This window comes from Perna viridis, chromosome 8, assembly GCF_037379345.1.
Source record: "Perna viridis isolate PV_CMFRI_1.1 ecotype Kerala chromosome 8, ASM3737934v1, whole genome shotgun sequence".
In the NCBI taxonomy this organism is placed as follows: Eukaryota; Metazoa; Mollusca; class Bivalvia; order Mytilida; family Mytilidae; genus Perna; species Perna viridis.
The window spans coordinates 12,805,172-12,825,861 of NC_142452.1; the positions used below are offsets into that span (position 1 = coordinate 12,805,172).

Here is a 20,690-nt window from a genome sequence, read left to right on the forward strand (position 1 = left end):
TATGTGCCAATAGACAAGGACTATGTGTTATTCTAATTAATGCAATATTCAAGGAAAGTGTCATTTGCTCCAAATAATAATAAGAAATAAATTGAGAGACTTTCCTGTCCTGTTACAGCAAGTACTATAGTCAACTTCAGGGAATAGAGTCTTTCCTGTCCTGTTACAGCAAGTACTGTGGTCAACTTCAGGGAATAGAGTCTTTTCTGTCATATTACAGCAAAAGCTGTAGTCAACTTCAGGGAACAGAGTCTTTCCTGTCCTGTTACAGCAAGTACTGTAGTCAACTTCAGGGGATAGAGTCTTTCCTGTCCTGTTACAGCAAGTACTATAGTCAACTTCAGGGGACAGAGTCTTTCCTGTCCTGTTACAGCAAGTGCTGTAGTCAACTTCAGGGAATAGAGTCTTTACTTTCCTGTTACAGCAAGTACTGTAGTCAACCTCAGGGAATAGAGTCTTTCCTGTCCTGTTACAGCAAGTACTATAGTAAACTTCAGGGGATAGAGTCTTTCCTGTCCTGTTACAGCAAGTACTATAGTCATCTTCAGGGAATAGAGTCTTTCTTTGATTGCATGACAATTACCTATTGAAATGTCTTAGATACTTTACTGGACGACCAGATTTCAACTTTCTACCATTGCATAGATACTTCAGGGAATAGAGTCTTTCTTTGATTGCATGACAATTACCTATTGAAATGTCTTAGATACTTTACTGGACGACCAGATTTCAACTTTCTACCATTGCATAGATATCTTAATTAAGATTCAATCTCTTTGTCAATTGTCAAGTTAAGTACCTAAGACATTTCATTAGGTTATGGTTTTTCAATCAAGAAAAGACAAACTCTATTTCCGGAAGTTAACGGTTGTAAAACCCATTTAATTCTATTTATGGAAATAATTCTACATTCAACTTTATTGACCTTTTACATCATACTGATATACATGAATATTATAAAGAACAGTGCTATTCTTTATGTCTTCATGCTTTCGGATAATTTTTTTTTCAAACATCTATTTTCCCTCAAATCACATGACAAAATGACGTAATTTTAACCGCAATATCATCGTCATAATCATGAGATATACACAGAAAGTAATGAGGTATTATCATAACAAATGACTAAAAAAAATGAACAGTTACAAGTAGGTGTTGGTTTTTAGGATTTCAATATTGATGATTTAAAAAAAAAAAAATAAATAAAATATAAATGACAGTTTTTTTACAATGATTAATTGTTTGTCTTGTAGAAATATCATCCAAATTGTTCAAATATTGGTAAATCATTGCTGAAGGCAGTATGTTTAATAAACAGAGAAATAGAAATATTAAAGTTTGTTTTAAAAATATATATACATTTTATAGACATTTTGTATATATTTACTTTATTTACTTTTAATATTATTACTGTGTCTTAATCCATGCTTTGCATGGAAAACACATAATTCTAATCAATAAATTAAGGTTTGTTTTTGCCTACAAACATGTATGTCCCCTCATTCAAAGTTCAAAGAAGTTTAACTCCCATGAAAGACAGTGGACGATAAATTCCTTGTAATATGCATAACTACAAATCATGTCCGTACTACCCACAAAGTTTCATTAAATTTGGTGCAGTAGTTTCCGAGGAATGGGGCTTAAAAAGTAGGGGAGATAAAATAAAATAGGAGATAAAAAATGTACAAACCTTATATTAGGTCTACATACAGAAAGGACAAAAAACAAAAGGTCTCCATAGCAAAGGGATTGCATAGTAACCTGACACTGCCATATCAAATTGATTCATGGTGAAGAAAAACCCACCAACCGAACAATGCTTTTTTAATCTACATACGCTATATATTTACATAACAGTTGCATGTCCTTTCCATATTCAGATCTGTACTTTTGAGATATTATATATTTATCTCCCACTAAAATTAAACAAATCGAACGATCTATATAAATTTTATCTCAAAAGCGCAACTCCAAAATGAAAAATTATGACTAGTTAAGCAGTCAGTAATTGATTCTGAATAAGAAAACAAATTTATTATATAGATAGCAGTGATTTACAGAATGTTCCCATGGTAAACAAAATTTAATAATTCACATTGTGAAATAAATTCTGTAATTTCACTCTGAACGCATAAAGATTTAACTCATGCACAGAACAAAATCTGCACACTCTTTCAATCAAGACATTCTTTGGCACTCATGATCATATTTTGGTTATTCACTCTTTCCAATTAATTAATCTATTAGTGAATTTGGTGTTTTTTTTTTGACATGCATGAATTACCTCCTGTCTGATTTTTATAGAGACTGCTACTTAATTGTTCTCTAGGTATCATTAGAGAAAATACACGATTATTATGATGTTTAACCAATCAAATGTAACAGTACTTGACCTATTTGATTGGATGCCATAGAATATCTATGTGAATGAAATCTCCATTCTTCCTAAAAACCATGTTGCCTGTGCAATGACTGTCATTAGTGAGGGTATAATAGCTATACTGCTAATAACATAATTTTAGGTGCTGCATTGAAATGCAGTAAAATTACAAACTTATTTGTTTTAGTTGATATACCAATCCCACCATAACATTGTCGGAAATTATGTTACTTAAAATCTCAACTCTCAAAAGATTCAAATATTATTTTCTAAAATGACTGTATTTTATTAAACACCAACACTCCACAGAATTATAGCATCAATAAAAGTACTAATACTTGAAAGATTAAAATTAAAACTCATGTTTTTGAACAAATGAGCCTGAGGGAGTGTAATATACTCAATTAAGAACTATTGAGAGTGCAAACCAACAAAGTTAGAATCTGAGCCCTGGGCAATAGTCTAATATTAGATTTTAAAGGACTAGTTAATAATCGTATTAAATGAATGGGTTCTAAAATAGAAATTGAATTCTTGCTTATTTTGCAAGAAGTGATCATACAGCTTCTTACAGCTGTTTTGTCTTTAAAATATTGACTGAAAGCATCCATAAAGTACATGTCATATTAATATTTATTTTATTGCAAAAAACTATGATAAACTATAATATGAAGATGTACAATAAGCCCTGTCACTTTGGTCACTTGAAGAGGACAGTATAGCCATAATGGAAGCCATCTTATACAATCAAAATGATTTACACATGAAGTTAAACATTAAGTTAAAAAGCATTTTTTTGTATTTCAAGATTTGTATGAGTTAAGAAATAAATCATGGAAACTATTTACTGTAAGGCCTTTATTTTTTTTTCAAAAAAAGGTAATCAGAGTCCATTTGTTATATTTTACTAAATATGAATAATAATTTTGATATTTCTACACTCTAGCTATGGGAATGATGAAAATGTATTGATAGCCAAAACTCACCCAAATGATACCTTTGTTTGCCACTTACACAATTAAAGAATTTGTGAGAGGAAAATCACACAGACAAAAACCATGCCCAGTTTAGCACATGCTATTCATACGGCAATCGAAATTCAACGACAGTTGTGGTCTCAAAGCCTTTTAAGGATGTCATATTAGAATCAAATTTAAAAACATCAAGATTTAAATAATGGGGTACTTCTGCTGAACAGATAATGATAAAATGTGAATTCAAAGTTCCCATTTTTAAATATTCTAAGATTAAAGTTAGAAACACTGTGAGTAACCTCACATATGAGATATCAAACCTTGGACTGTGACTCTGTCGACATAACAAAAAGGTTGAATTATCTCACCTTTCAAGCATTCCACAATAATACATTTCATTCATTCAAACATATTTCTATACAATAGATAATCATAGCATACAAATGTGATATCAAGGAAATTCATTAAACCTTGTAATGAGAGCCAAACTTTTAACAGGAAAATCCCTTTAATTTGGAATATACCTCTTTTATCATCTCACAGAAAAAATCTCCTGGCCCATCTCCATAAGATGCCCAAAGTTTATATAATGTTTGTCAAAGCTTAAGAATATGTGTTGCCTAAAAAAAGGTGCAAAAAAAGGAAAGATATATAGACAGACAGACAAAAATGATGACCTTAGCATTCCCAAAAACTACATTTTTTAGAGTACTGGTAAAAAAAGACAAATACATGTCTGGACCTGCATCTCCTTAATATATTTTTTCACCACAATTGTGGATTACAAGGTTATAATGATAGTACATACTTTTAATAAAATGGCTACAAAGTTCAACATGATAAAAATGTAGAAAAAACAATAGATCCTTTAGTGCTAACTGTGGGGTAGTTGATGAGCTTGCTTCAATGTGTATTGAAACATGCTCAATATACATTTCTGCAGGGAAAATTCTTTTGTTCTTCCCAAGCCCTACCTTACAGAAGTGTAAATTGAGCATGCTCATCAAACTTCTCCAAAATAGGAGGTGCACACCTTCAATATGTATATAATCACTGAGCAAAGTTTTAATAATATTGCCAAAAGTACAAAAAGTAGGTTCATCTATGAGTGACAGACTAAGTCAAGCAGCTCCTAGACCATGTTTATCTGTTGGTGACGCAGGTAATAATTATAAAAAGTATTTTAAAAAAATAATACTCAGTATCTGTTTAGATAAAGAAAATATGTTCACTTTATCCCCCATAAAAAATGTAAATGTGTTGTGTTCATATTTAGCTGAATACAATTTGTGCTAATGTGATAAACATTGATTATATATGAAGCACTGACAGACAGATAAAAAGAATAATAAAAAAATGTCTTCCTTAGATTTGTGTGCATTCTCTTACTTTGAAAGAGCAAAAACAACAAATTCTACTTGTAGCATTAAATATTGAGGAAGTATTATTGCTCATGGGATGTGACTTTCATGGTTTTTGTGGTTTGGTCAAACAATCAACTGAATTCAAGTTCAAAACAAACTGAAATATTTATGTTAAAAACTTAGAGGTTCTCTTTCAATATAAAATCACGGTCCAAAAACAAACAAATTTAGATAAACCAGGAAGTACCTTCACAGTATATAACTATAATAAAAAAACATTAAACCAAGTCTCTCATGACCTATGCCACCTAATTGGTACCTCAACTCTGTAGAGCATTCTGACCTATAACTCTGCCTCTCATGACCTCTATACCTACCACCATCTTGGACCCTGCATATGACTCTGTAGTGCACTCTGACCTTTAACCTTGTCTGCATGACCTCTATACTTACCACCATCTTGGTCCCTGAATTGACATTCCCACAGATGACTCTGTAGAGCACTCCGGGGACCTTGGAATGTACATCCTAAACTAGACTTAATACATTTGGTTACAGCACCACGACATCTGAAAAAAAAACAAATAAAATTTGGTAAAGAAATATAAACAGTTACATAAAGAGAAAACAGGGCATGTGTCTATGTTATTCTTTATATCAGCAGTTTATATTAGATAAGAACCATAGCATGGCATGTTTGAGTAATTTTGTTTGACTGTGATATACTACTTCCTTGATGACTTCCAACTCTAATACATTCTTTATTTTCAAATTAATATAGGACTTGAAAAAAATAAAAAACCAAAACATCAGAAGATCTAACAAATTACAGCAAGTTTCTTATTAAATTAGACTGCCTCAACACATTCAATTTGTTCATTGAAGATCTCTCAGATTTTTAAACATTTTACTATATTACCCTAGATTACAATTCTAGGAAAAAATATGTACCATTTCCAACTCACACATTTAATTCAGCACTACAATATTCCTTCTCAGACAACCCTCCAACTATTTCAAATATATTTTCCCCGTCTCTATAAAATCCATAGTCAATGTGCTTATCATTCAAAGGAGTATCTAATTAGGTTATAGGTTTGTTGAACGCAGACAATTATCGCAAAAATGCTCATTTTCTCAACCATATGATCAGTTCAAAGTATAGACAACAAACAAGTCCAAAATCATAGTATGAATTGGCCCTTTTTATAAATCACTAATTGATTGGCAAGTTCTTGCACTCATAAGACAATCAGTAGGTTCTAGGGCTTTAATTGGAACAAGCTGATGAAGTGCAATGCCAATTTATTTCATAAAACTTGCTCAAACCCAAATTGCTGACGAACTGGTTGACTTCCTTCTTCAAATTCAAAGCAAATAAAAATATCATGTAAAATATTGCCTGCATGCCTTGGTATCTTAATTCATATTCTCACCATTTGAATTAAATTAACTGTGTAAATTGGTAAATTTTTATATCCCACCAATTAGACAAATAGAACAAGCACAAAAATTTCATTCATGTTAAATTAAATTCTATCTCTGATGGTTACAAATTTACCTATTGCTGGAAGGGAGACAACTCATTTATCTATTCCCAGAAGGTAGACAACTTACTCTATTTACACTCATCAATGATGATTATGGTCCTATTAAACAACATACACTGGGTTATGTATTCATGGTCTCTGATCTACAGCCTATAATGGTGATTTTGACATGAATTCTATTCACTCAGGAAAAAAGTCATTTTGTCAGCTAAGATTATTATGCCTCAGTCAAAACGTCATTCAAAGGAAGGGCTTATTTCATTATTCTTCAAATATTGAACTGCTTTGATTTCAGCAGTGACAGTCCATGGATCAATCCAAAGTGCTATTTTTTCTAGTAAAAGTAACTATGCTGAAGAGAAAATTTTGCCATTTTGCAAAATTAAGTTCTCTAATTTATGGAATTAGTTTAAATTTTTAAGTGTAGTTCAAAGACTACATAAAAAAACAATATTTTTCCTTATCAGCATTGGTAGTAAGGAGATTATCCTATTTTATATCTAGCACCTTGAACTCTAACAATATCATTTAGTGAACCATCAAATCCCATTGAACATGTATTACAATTTACCATACCACCCATAATGGTCATTTTGTTGTGCCTTTTATCTTCTGTGGGAATCAGTGATTAAGTTAGCTGAGATTATAGACTGAGTTAAATTGTCAATTACCATCATATGGAATTGGTTCTGCTTGGTCCTTATCTTATTAACATTGATCCATCATGACTAAAAGTCACAATCAAGAAGTAGTTAGACATAGGTTATGACATCCACCAAGTTAACCATTTTATAAGAATTTTAACTTTGATTCATTCTTGACATCAAGTTCCAGACTTTAAGACAGAATCAATGAATTTGCAAGTAAGGGGTATAAGAGAGTATACTGCCAGGGATGCAGGGACTGGTATGACAGATACAATGTGTTTGCCAATTGGGGGAGTTTGAGAGGAAACTGCCATGGTTATAGTGGTCAGTACAATATAGAGAGTTTGTAGATGGTATGTTGTGTTTGTAGGTGGTATGCTGTGTTTGTAGGTGGAATGCTGTGTTTGCAGTTGGTATGCTGTGTTTGTATGTGGTATGCTGTGTCTGTATGTGGTATGCTGTTTTTTGTATGTGGTATGCTGTGTTTATAGGTGGTATGCTGTTTGTATGTGGTATGCTGTGTCTGTATGTGGTATGCTGTTTTTTGTATGTGGTATGCTGTGTTTATAGGTGGTATGCTGTTTGTATGTGGTATGCTGTTTTTTGTATGTGGTATGCTGTTTTTGTAGGTGGTATGCTGTTTTTGTATGTGGTATGCTGTGTCTGTATGTGGTATGCTGTTTTTGTAGGTGGTATGCTGTTTTTGTATGTGGTATGCTGTGTTTGTAGGTGGTATGCTGTTTTTGTAGGTGGTATGCTGTTTGTAGGTGGTATGCTGTTTTTGTAGGTGGTATGCTGTCTGTATGTGGTATGCTGTGTTTGTAGGTGGTATGCTGTGTTTGCATGTGGTATGCTGTGTCTGTATGTGGTATGCTGTGTATGTATGTGGTATGCTGTGTCTGTATGTGGTATGCTGTGTTTGTATGTGGTATGCTGTGTTTGTATGTGGTATGCTGTGTCTGTATGTGGTATGCTGTGTATGTATGTGGTATGCTGTGTCTGTATGTGGTATGCTGTGTTTGTATGTGGTATGCTGTGTCTGTATGTGGTATGCTGTGTTTGTAGGTGGTATGCTGTGTTCTTAGGTGGTAATGTTCAAGTTATTCAAGGTTCAAGTCATCCGAGGTCGAGTATAACCCGGAAGTAGTTTGGTCGAAGATTGATTCTGCATTTACATCCTTTATTTTGTTTGTACATGTTCGTGTTCTTAACTTTACAGGCTTCTTCGCGATGACTTGAGTTTTATATCGGAAGATACTTTTGTGTGATGTTTTTCATGTTTTAAATACTAAACAGCATCCTGTGCTTAAGGGAAATTTCCTTTTTTATATTTATACATCGAAAACATCATAAGTTCATAACATGCTGCTTTGCATGTCTCACAATCAGGAGATTTGTCAAACCATGCACTCTACATTACTACGATAAAATTTCAGAGTCACTAACAAAACCAATGTAGTTGTTGAAATACACATTATTTTTACCGTCTGTTTGATGTCTAATTAAATATTCAGATACATGTACCAATATAATTCATTTGTATTTTTATTTAAATTTTATCAAAATATCCGATATCACTGTTAGTGTGAATACCTACACATGTGATCAACAAAGTTTGTTTCTTTTCACTACACACGCTATTTTAGATTAATCAAGCAATAATGAGTGTCAACAAATTATTTCAAAGGCAACGCTAATCATTGTAAAAACACACTTCGTTCATGGTTTGTAATAAAGCAATTATTTGACTTCAAGACATCCAAGTTAATTAACTTTGAAGTCCTATACAGGGGACTGATGGAAAACTTCAAGTTATCCAAGATTTCGATTCATCGGAGGTAAAACTGTATTGGAGTAAGGTAAGTTTTGCTGGGACTTTGAAATTAGTTTGAGTTATCTGAGATTTCAACTCTTCCGAGTTCGACACATGGAGGTTCAACTGTAATAACAACAAAACCAGCAAAAAACGTCCAAAAAGGGCAATAACTCCAACATAGGTCGACAGATTTTCACCAAAATTTAACCACAGATAGATCACATCATGCTTAATACCAGTCAGAATTTGGTTAAACCTAACAGATTTGGGGATATATGCCAAAAACTACTGTCTGACCCCTATGTTCTATTTTTAGTAATGGTGGCCATGTTTTTCAAGGGATCACAAATCCCCACAACAGTTCTATGCAGGATACCCCAAGAAATATTCATACCAAGTTTGGTTCTGATTGGTCAAGTGGTGTCAGAGGAGAAGATTTATGAAAGAAATAACATTCAAAATAGCAAAAAAAAAAAGATTGAAAAAGGGCAATAACTCCAACATGGCTTAACAGATTATAATGAAAATTTGACCACAGATAGATCTAAACATAACACTTTAACCCCTGTCAGAATTTGGTTAAATCTAATGGTTTTGGAGATATATGCGAAAAACTACTGTCTAACCCATATGTTCTGTTTTTAGTAACGGCAGCCATGTTTTTCATTGATCAAAAATCCCCACATCAGTTCTATGCAGGATACCCCAAGAAACATTAATACCAAGTTTAGTTCCGATTGGTCAAGTGGTGTCAGAGGAGAATAGTTTTGAAAAATTGTTAACGACACCGACGACAGCTGCCAAGTGATGGCAATAGCTCACCTGGTCTTTGGCCATGTGAGCTAAAAAGGGGGACGCCTGTTTTACCGTTTTGTCTGAATATTTCCTTATTAACCGTATGGAATAGGGGAATTTCTTTTTAATTTATGGCAATAAAGATAACTCATAACAAATACATGGTACAACTTAATTATATTCTCTAAGTACTAGTTATTTTATGTTCTTAGAAAGACATTATGAAAATGTAAGATTTTTTTATATATGTTGAATTAATACTGCAAACTGCTTGTTTTTCTCAATAAAAATTTCCAATTCCTTCCACTGATTAATTTAAAAACATTAACAAAACTGCCGTCAACAATTTTAAATTATTAGTATACAAGCCAAATCAATATACCAATATAAATCATAGCAGTTACATGTGATTTAATAAAGCCTTTTATTGGAAAATACTAACTTTGTCAACATATTTTCTCATAAATAACTTTATATCTGATTTATGCTTGGAAATCGCCTTTATTGCACAAATTTTACCATTGCAAAGTAAGTGATATTTACAAGCGTAAAATAAAATGCTTCACAGGGAACAGTTTGATATGACCACAGAGTTAAAAACGCTGAATAGTAGGGGGAAGTATGGACACGTAATTCAAGTTTGATACAATTTAACTGCAATTAGACATATGACATAGGAAGAGAATTTGACCATTTATCAAAACTGCCCATGTTTGGCCCCAGCTCCTAAATGACTCCTGTCAAAACATCAAGAACCAATCCAAACATTCTTAGAGCGATATGACATCTTGTGGTACAATTTAAAAATAGATCCTTTCCCTTTGAAACAAGTCATCGTCCACACATTAGAATGGTTCATTCTGATTCCTATTTCATAACTGGTTCAAGACATTAACTCCAATATTAATTCAACCTTCCTTCGATGGCATAGCACATTGTGGTACAAAATCAGAGATCCAATTCATTAATACAGTCCATTTGTTGTCCTGACATGAAGATAATATTTGTTTCTGGCCCCCTTTTGGTTTAATTAGTTGGATCTCTGATTTTGTACCACAATGTGCTATGCCATCAAAGGAGGTAGACTTAATTTTGGAGTTAATGTCTTGGTCAAGTTATGTATAAGGAATATATAAGAATTCATGTCAGGACACAGTATGCAATTTCCTGCAAACCAAAATATTTTTGTGGCTTTTATTCATCATCTTGATTGAAATATATGTGCAAGAAAAAGATATTGATCCCTTGTGTATTAATCATTATTTAAAATCTCATAATGTAAGATATTACATCCAGTCTTATAATAAGCCTTGAATCTGAGTCTTTCTGTGTTTAATTTCTTAACTTAACCTAAACTCATATACATTGTTGCAAGAAACAGATAGAACAAATATCAACTTCACATTGACATACACCCAATAAACAGCATCCCTCTGAAAAAGATACACTTCTTATACACCAATAAATAGCTAATAATAAGCTTGTAAATCATTAATAAACTCTTGAAGTTCTAAGTAAGTATAAATAGTAGATAATGAGAAAGCAAACAAAATGTATTAATGACATAATGTCACCATTTCAAATGATGCCTGGTCAAACCCTGAACAGCTGGGTCTAATTCAGAAACAACAGTCAACATTGATATAGCTTTTAAATCATAATGTGATGTATTACACAATTTTGAATCTAAATAAAAGAAGTGTTCCAATGTCCTCCACATAGAAAAAAAAGTGTGGAAAACTTAAAATTCACTGAAATTTTCTGTCCAAGGGTTGGAACTTCTGAAAAAATCATTCAACCATAACCAAAGTCGAACTTAATCTGTAACTTCTCATAGTATGATTACACACAAAAGATAAAATTAATTGGTAAAAGCATTACAAAAAAAGCCTGGCATATCCATGTCCCCTTGCGGGGGACAACTGAAGAAGCAGCTAAACATAAGAAATCAGCAACATATAAAAAGGTCAAGAAAATGCTTGTTTAGACCCACTTTTTGTCCCTTGATTTTTAAATTATAAGGTCATTAACCCTTATTATCCATCAAAGCATTCCTTCTGTGGCAATGGGACCTATATCTGCCACTAACCAGAAATGCCTTCGTTTTTGGTCCCTTCAAGGAAATACTAAACATGTTCAAATCAATCCTAGTCTGTCTGCTTGAAAGTAACAGCACATGGAAACTTAATTTAACTACTTATTTCTGTCCTTTTTTACTCTTATTCCTCATCAATAAGGTTTATTAATCAAAATTTTCCATTTGCAGTATCGATACTTTTTTCAAAATATAAGAAAATGTCATGCTATTTTACTCAGGCTATTGATAAGAAATATAAACTCTAGTTTTTGGCTGTTCCCAGCCTATTCTTCTGGTATAGCCATAATCCTAAACACCAATCCCAGTCTGAGTAGATTATTGAGTTGATTTTATTACTTATTCCATGAAATACTGTGAGTATGCTTACAAAGAGAATATCCCTCACTTCAAATGAAGTTAAATATAAACTTGTAACTTCAATTACCTCCCCTTTGGAGTCTCTGACAGTAACTATATTCCTTTATGCATATCTTCATATGATTCCCAACCTTCCTATAAAGTTTCATCAAAATCCCTTCAGCATTTAAGAAGAGTTGCACATATGAGGTTTTAACAAATAAAACTCTTAAGGTGGTTATCTTCTTTTGTAGTACTCTGACAGTAACTATATACTTTCATGCACATCTACATATGATACCCAATCTTCTTATAAAATTTAATCAAAATCCCTTGAGTTGTTAAGGAGTAACATATACAAGAAATATGGACAGATGGTTGGACAGACAGACAAGATCAATCCTCATATACTCAAAAGATATAAAAGTTGAGGTCACATAACCTAAATGAGCAACACCAACCTTTTTGTGGTTTGGAACATTTTTGTTTTATCAATATTCATGTTATTGCATGAAATCCATGTATATATTGACAATGACAACACTAATGATTAAAGGTCTATACCATTATACCACTATCAATTGTTCCACATTAAAATTCAGCCTTTATCAACAAAGAAACTGGACTAAACAGAGCCCTTTGGGACAGAACATTTTGAAAAATTTAAACAGATGTTTTGGTTAAAGAGTAATGAAGGGAACCAAGATTCTAGCAGAAATCAAAAGAATGTAATCCAGGTTGAAACAGGTTGTTAATGTATCAAAACTGGTGATACTTTGAGTACATGATCGGAATGGTATAATTATTGGGCATAATCATGGACTGCTTTTTACAGATAATACTGAAGGATATATATTAACTGTTTTAATGAAATCTAAAAGTTCAGTAATGTAATCATGCAATATGTGTAAGATACTTGTACAAAAAATTGAGTTAATATAAGTCAGACTTTGTCTTAAAAGAAATGTATATATAGTTTTCTAGGAATAGATATTACAATTTAGTTACAAAAAAACAATATTGCAGGGATAATGTCTGTGACCTGGTAATTACACTAACCTAATTCCAGCTTATCTAGCTGTGGAAATTTTAATCTTTTTTACAAATATCACTCATGTGAATTTCTGGAGGCAATCTTGCTAAATTGAATTAGTGGGTTTCAAGGCATACTTATTAAGCCAGTTTCAGTATGATAAGGAAATAAAGTTACTTTTTATTTATTCAAACATAGGGGATATTCCTTCAAAACTAGATCTTATTTGATTATAGCCCATTTCACACTTAAGTTATAATAAAATAAGATCATTCTATTTATTAAGATATTTTGAAAAAAGACCAACAGGAACAAACTTTCTAAATATATAAAATGACACAAATAGTTCAATGGACTATTTCTGGCACTTCATTAATGGGCTGAAAAAACTACTGTAATTTGTATTAGAAGGGAAGTACTAAAGCCATTAAGGTACATGTAAAGAAACTACATGTATGTTTTCGACACCTATATAGTAGCAGTAATATATACCTGTGTAACAGATGAGCTTCGAGATCAGATCTGGGTAGGACTTCTTCACAATAGTCAACATTAGGACACACCACTAATAACTTGTCCAACAGTCTGAAATAAAAACATATTATTGGTTGATAGATTGATTTCATTTTTATCACAATAATATCAAGTTGGAGAAAATGCCAATTCCCAAACTAAAGCTTGAATCATAAAAACAAGCCATTAGAACAGATTGGGTTCAAAACAGAGTTCTTTCAGTTTGGTTTATGAACATCCTTTAAGTGTCATAACCCCCAAAATCAATCATAAGCTTTTTTTATTGTACTTCAAACTAATAAAGATCCATGTACTTTACTCAAGTTACCAGAGCCTAATCTAGACATCAACGACAAGGAGAAGGTTTTTAGTAAATTCTGTTTGAAAAATAACAATATAATATATATTTGTCTATGTAATCTATTACAAAAACTTCTTCAAAGACAATGTGACAAGTGAGCACAAATAAGAAGTTTTTGCTCATAGGCCCTGGTTACTTAGTGGTGGCCAGGAAAATGCTTTTTGGCCTCTGCATAGTCCTTATTTCTAAACCATTGAAGTCTTCATCCCCAGATACCTGACTTTTGCTGGCAGGGGACTAAAAAAATATAACAAATCCTTGACATTATATTTATCAAGGTATCCATGGTAACAGACCAAACATTGTATGAATAGTAACAATGACATTATCATATTGTTATTACATGCATATACACTTTATACAACAACTTAACTATCTTAAAAAAATCATCTTTCTTTCCAGTGTCAATGACTAGACATAATTACAAAATTCCTTTCTTAATTCACTCTAAATGATATACAGTAAAAACCTATCTAGACAGAACCACTTCTATTCAGTAAATGTTTGGTTTACCCAGGTTCAAAGTACATTTAAGAAGCAGTTTATACAAAAATCAGACAGGAGGTGGGTGATTCATGCATGTCAAAAACCCACTAAATTAACTTTTATTTCTTGTTCAGAAACAGCTATAGACCACATAACCAGCCTTTGTTTTTCATTTGGTTGTTCTGCTTTTGAGAAAAAAATTATATAGATTGTACTTGGTACTGGCACTTTGCAAGAGTTATATTGATTTAGCTACAGTTGGTAGATTTTAGTGGGAGATGAATGCATGATTTTCTAAAAAGTGCAGATCTGATTGAAGAAAAGCATTATCATTATATGAAAGTATAGAATATGTAGACTGAAATAGCATCATGTTTGGTGGGTTTTACTTCACCATGAATCACTTTACCATTGGCAGTGTATGAATTTTTTGTGGACTGGTATTTAAAGTTATAAAAAGGAATTTCAAAAGTGTCTAGTTACGACAGGTTTTAAAATTAATTTAAGGATTTGGTATAGACAGTTTTACTGTATGATTCACAGGTTTCTAAATAACACCCATAAATATAGGATACACTAAACAACAGAAAGAGGAGACACTAATTGTCTAAGGGCTATTCAAATGAAAACACTTTAACCATACTTTAACCCCATAGCTTCTTTCAGATATGATACCACAATGCTCAATTTTCTTTTGGAAATCAAGCACAAAATTCTCTAATACTCAACAGACATTGACAAAATTGTTTTATAACAAAATGCATCATTCCATTAACGTCTAAGAGTCTTATTTCTGAGTTCCATTGTCTATTCTAAACATTGATAGCTTCACGTCCGCTTGATTACTTACAGACAGGAAGGAGGTCTAAACTTAGAAAACAGATCGAGAAGGAATGAAGTTGCTGTTAACTCATGAAATTTACAAGACTTTAAACATAATTCATTCATTAACTGACATTTGTTCTTTTGAAAAATTCTCAATTGTACAGGAAGTAAATTAAATTTTCACACACCTGAAGCAAAATAGGATTAAATGATTTTTTTTTGTAAATTCTGTTATGTGACTGTATAGACAATAAATTTAGAGAGTCTGCAAGGCTGCATTGGGTTGCAGAAAATACAAATTAAAGTTTGCAGAACACACCATGATAACCAACATCAAACTCTGCAGGATTTGACCCATTACATAAGGTCAAAGAATGGCACAACATTCCACAAGTAATGATTCATTACTGTATTGACAATGTTAAGCTTGCATTGATTCTAGGAGAGGCCATACAGACTACTGAAACCCAGAGAAATGTAATTGAAAGATGAAAAAAACTGCAATTTAACCCCTGTAATATTTTTACCAACTTGTACAAAATGAAATTCAAATCCATCAATATACATATTCTTCTTAACTTTTTGTCAACTTCATAATCTAGCAATATTTTTGATATTTTATCAATAAGTGTTGCAAAACTTTTTTTGAGCAGTATAAATATATTTATGTATGTAATTACTCTCACACACTTAAAATAAAGTTCCTATATCTGAATTTTCCAGGAAATATCTAATCCTCAGATCCCAAACAATCCTGCTATCATTGCAATAACTTCATTGCATAAATATTAGTTTCTCTAGAGACATAAATAGATGCCATTACTAATTTAAATGAAAAGATTTTAAGCTTGGTTAAACCCCATCATTTCTGAGTCTAGATCCAACTATGTTTTCTAATCTATTAAAAATTCAGTACAAAGTCCTGGCTTGCCTCAGTACCAGTCTTTATTAGAATCAAGCAGTGTGTATGAGTTATGAACAGTTTACTACTGTTTTCACTATTCACTTTATTAACTAGCAAAATGCTTTGCAGTGCATAGATAGATATGACTGTAGAGATTGAACACTGAACAGTTGGGATAAGTATGGACACACCATTCAAGCTTAATACAGATCTGAATTTTGATTGCATTTAAATATTTGACATGGGATAAGAATTTTAGCAGAAAAAAAAAGTCCCCACAATTTGACCTCATATTCATAAATGATCCAAGTTACAACCCTCAAAATATCCCAGCCTTCCTTTAGGGGTATAGCACCTTGCAGTACAATTTCAAAGATCCATTTAATTGTAGTGGAATTATTATCAAGACAACAGGAAAACACTTATTCTAGTGCAATAATTATATAACAAGGCTTTTCACTGGCTCCATTCAAGTGTAAAATTTTCAATATACTCCTCCCAGCAGATTCACAAATTATGTGCATATGAACATTATGGTCCAGATAATTTGCATAACAATTATATAGGAAGACCTACTAATTGCCAACAAATATAATGACAATTCTGAAGAGAATTCATCATTATTAAATGAATTAATCACTACCTAATTGGCTTAATTCCCTATAAACCAAGATGATAAAATACTAAGATAATATTTTTGAACAAACTATAATTTTCTTTAGGGTAGGATTTTGTAGAGCGGTCAATATGGGTCAACAAGGACCCAAATTAAATAAATGCATAGTAAGATTTTATGCTTCACACCTCATTTAGAACAATTTCATTAAAATAGAGATAACCATTTTGTGTTTGAAGCTTTGCAGATGTTCGTCTATAATTCTACCATGGCAAGTATCGGTTAACCTGGCTCTACTACACATTGCCATGGTAAACTCAATAAATCTTAAACTTAATTAATGTCCTATTTTCTGACTCTAATAACCTAACATCAAACACCCTTGGTGGTATTGGCAACTAATGGTACAATATGGTAAAGATCTAGGCACAAGTCTTAAGGTTTTCAATAGATATAAAATGTATTTGGATGATACCCACAACAATGACAGCCTGATACCATTATATGACCATTAACATTTTGTGGTCCCATGAAAATAAAATGATGACAGCATATGGAATCTTAGTGAACAACAACTGATGGCAGAGCAAATTTAGGACTGGCACAAAAGAAATTCACTCAAAAAAATTAAGCCCATCCATCCAAAAAAATCTTATACTACTAGAATGCATACTGAACAATGTTTCCCACTGGACTCAACATTGATTCAGTACAAGGGAAAATTATGCAATAAAGAACATATTCATAGCAATTGTAAGTTGACATATATGGTTGGATGAGGGAATTGTTAGTTAAGAACTTCCCAGGGAACAAAAACCAAAGCAGAAACATTGCTTAGATTGTCATGCCCTGATGATCTGACAGTAAAATGACAGGAAAGTTCAATCCCAGTAATGTTAAATATTTCTGAATTTTTCATATTGACAGTTGAAGCTTGAATTTAAACCCTCAATGGAACCAGGACACAATCATGATTCAAACTCCTAATGTCAAAATTGACTAATATGTCTGCTTTTGATTGATACACTGCTACTACAGAGTAATATAACAAGAGGTACCCAGGAGCCTGAATCGCTCACTTGGTTATATATTGCCTTTCAAGGCTTCTGGAGATATAATACACAAAAAATTAGTGTCTGACCCCTATGTTCTATTTTAAGTAATGGCAGCCATGTTTTTAGACGAATCAATTCGATGCAGAATACTCCAAGAAACATTCATACCAAGTTTGGTTCCTATCAGTCAAGTAGTATCAGAGGAGAAGATTTGTGAAAGAAATAACCTTAAAAATAGCAAAAAAATGTTGAAAAAGGGCAATTACTTAAACATTATTTACCAGATTAAAATAAAAACTAAACCACAGATAGATCTCATCATGCTGAACACTTTTACCTGCGTCAAAATTTTAGCTAAATCTAACGGTTTTGGAGATATTTGCAAAAAATACTGTCTAATCCCTATGTTCTATTTTTAGTAATGGCGGCCATGTTTTTTGATGGATCAAAAATACGAAGTTCGGTTCCATTGGTCAAGTAGTGTCAGAGGAAAAGAGTTCTGAGAACTTGTTAACGACAAAGGACGCCAAGTGATGGCAACAGCTCACATGGCCTGTTGCCAGATGTGCTTAAAATTAATGAATATTGAAGAAAAGAGTGGATTAAATTTTTTTTTAAGTTTGTTAATAATATGACTAGCTTAGGATTGGTAAGGTGTGACGGATAGACAGACACCTAACATCTTTATGCCCCTGCTGGGCATTAAAACCTTGACCTAAGAGAAGGATAAAAATCAGACTCTTCCTAAAACTAAGTTATTCGAAGATAAAGCAACTCCAAAATTGTGAATAATTTGGAACAACTGGCCTCCTGCCACATATCTGTCATATTTTTACACTGTTCACCAAAATAATTTTGTGAATCGTACATAAATCCTGAGTTTGTAAATTCAAAGAGAGTTCAAAACTGTACAGTAATTACTATTACCACATAGTTATGATGGAAAGTGATTTAACTAACTTCATATCCTAAATTACACTAAAGCTCTCTTTTATATGAAGTCATAATACAGAAATACAGAAATCAAAGGAATTTTGCAAAGAATATCAACAAAAAAACAAATACTGACAAAACTGTGGATTCAATTGAAAAAAATATCATGTGCAATATTGCAATATTTTGTACCTATTCAATTTGTGATGAAATGTCGGCTGTTATTGAATCAATAATTACATTTCTATTATCGCTAGAATAAAGGATGTTTATCTAAACTTGGACTAAAAGGACTCTTTTTTTCTAGAACACATACTTTAAGTATTAGACAGAAAAGACCTTCAAACAGCTTCTGACATAAAGCAGGGCATTATCGGGTACACATTAAAAAAAAATAGGCATTACAGGGAATCTTAGGAATTTACATGGGCAAATTAAAGGGTTCTTTTCCAAAAGATTTATATGAAAGACAAGAATTAAATCATTGCCTACTAAGTAATACAATTATAACAAAGATTATGCACATTCACTAAGTCTTTTTGGGGGTGAACATATTTAGATGGAGGAAAAGACAAACTACAGTGTTCGTATGAAACCCTGTGAGCAAACATGGAAGAAAGGTAACTTTTCTATAAATTTATTGAAAATTTATAAGGGTAATATACCGAAATTGCCATTTTAGGGGAAAAAAGGAATTATAGCAAATTGTCAAATATATTGAAATTTTATAGGAAATAAAGGGATGCTTGATGATTTTCAGAAAGTTTTCAGCCAAGAAATATTAGGCACAAACTCAAGCATGACATCCCTTCATAGAATAAATATTTGACACTAAATTGACAGTGACCTTCGATTATGTCAGTGGCAATCTATTAGATTTAACATTTCTATAAAGAGGTTTTAAATCATAATTGTAGAGTGTTACTAAGGATCTAGTCCAACAATAATTGGATGGATGGATACTATGTAGTCCTTTGGTGAGACTGAAATACACTCGTAGAATGCTGTCGTTAACCAAATATGATCAAGTGATATGGACCATGCCAAGAAAACAATTAAAAAAAAATTAGAAATAAATATACTGCCGAATCATTGTGTGTTTGCATATTGAAATTAAAAAAAAAAAACGGAATGCACATTCTTTCATAAATAAATTTTCAAGTTTGGAGTTCTTTGCAATGATAAATGTATTTTTGTTCATATGTCATCCATATTCTTTTTATAGGAAATGTGCATGTACAGTAAAACGTGTCTATTCCAAACCTGAATAATCCGAAAACCTATCTATACCGAACCCCAAATAATCCAAAAACCTGTCTAAACCGAACCACGAATTATCCGAAAACCTGTCTAATCTAAACCGAACCCCAAATAATCCGAAAACCTGTCTATAGCGAACCCCGAATAATCTGAAAACCAAAACTCCGAATAATCCGAAAACCTGTCTAAACCAGACCTTTCTTGAAGTCCCTTTGTAACAATTTTAATGTATTTTAACCTGGGTAAACTGAACTCCTTTCTAAAGCAATAAACTTTAAAGTCAGAAAGGGATCCAGTTTAGACAGGTTACATTGTAGTATTATAATACTCCTCTTACACCTTAGTTGAAGATAGGATGAAAAAAATTGCTGAACTATAAGACAGATATCTTAATTGATGTCAACGAGTGAACAAAAACCTATCAAAGCACATTGTCAACTTTAATCATGTTTTTTTTTTTTTTTTACAATTTTCTTACCTCCTATTAGTTTGTTTATAAAAATTTAATCTTAATCTCAAATCAATATGAATGTGATGACTAAATATTTCATGATGTCATAGCAATGATGAGCCAAACAGAAACATGATATTTATGAACATTATGTCATAGAGGAAATTTTATCAGATCACAATCACTCTATCTCCCATTAAAGCGGCAATATTTTATGTCATCATCACATGGAACAACTATTCTTTATGCAGTTGAAAAAAAGAATGTGGAAACAAGATTAGAAGAAAAGAATT

At 32.2% G+C, this 20,690-nt stretch overlaps 1 protein-coding gene across 4 annotated transcripts in view; it reads right to left on the reverse strand.

The window, feature by feature from the left end:
• The window catches only part of LOC148609390 (ligand of Numb protein X 2-like), a 74,599-nt gene that overhangs the window by 15,989 nt on the left and 37,920 nt on the right, over positions 1-20,690 (reverse strand). For all 4 annotated transcript variants that reach the window (XM_088540923.1, XM_088540926.1, XM_088540925.1 and 1 more), the window contains 2 exons: positions 13,486-13,578; positions 5,172-5,287 (listed from right to left, as the gene is read on the reverse strand). In XM_088540923.1, coding sequence (XP_088397049.1) covers positions 5,172-5,287; positions 13,486-13,578 — 209 coding nt within the window. The remainder of the gene's footprint in view (positions 1-5,171; positions 5,288-13,485; positions 13,579-20,690) is intronic.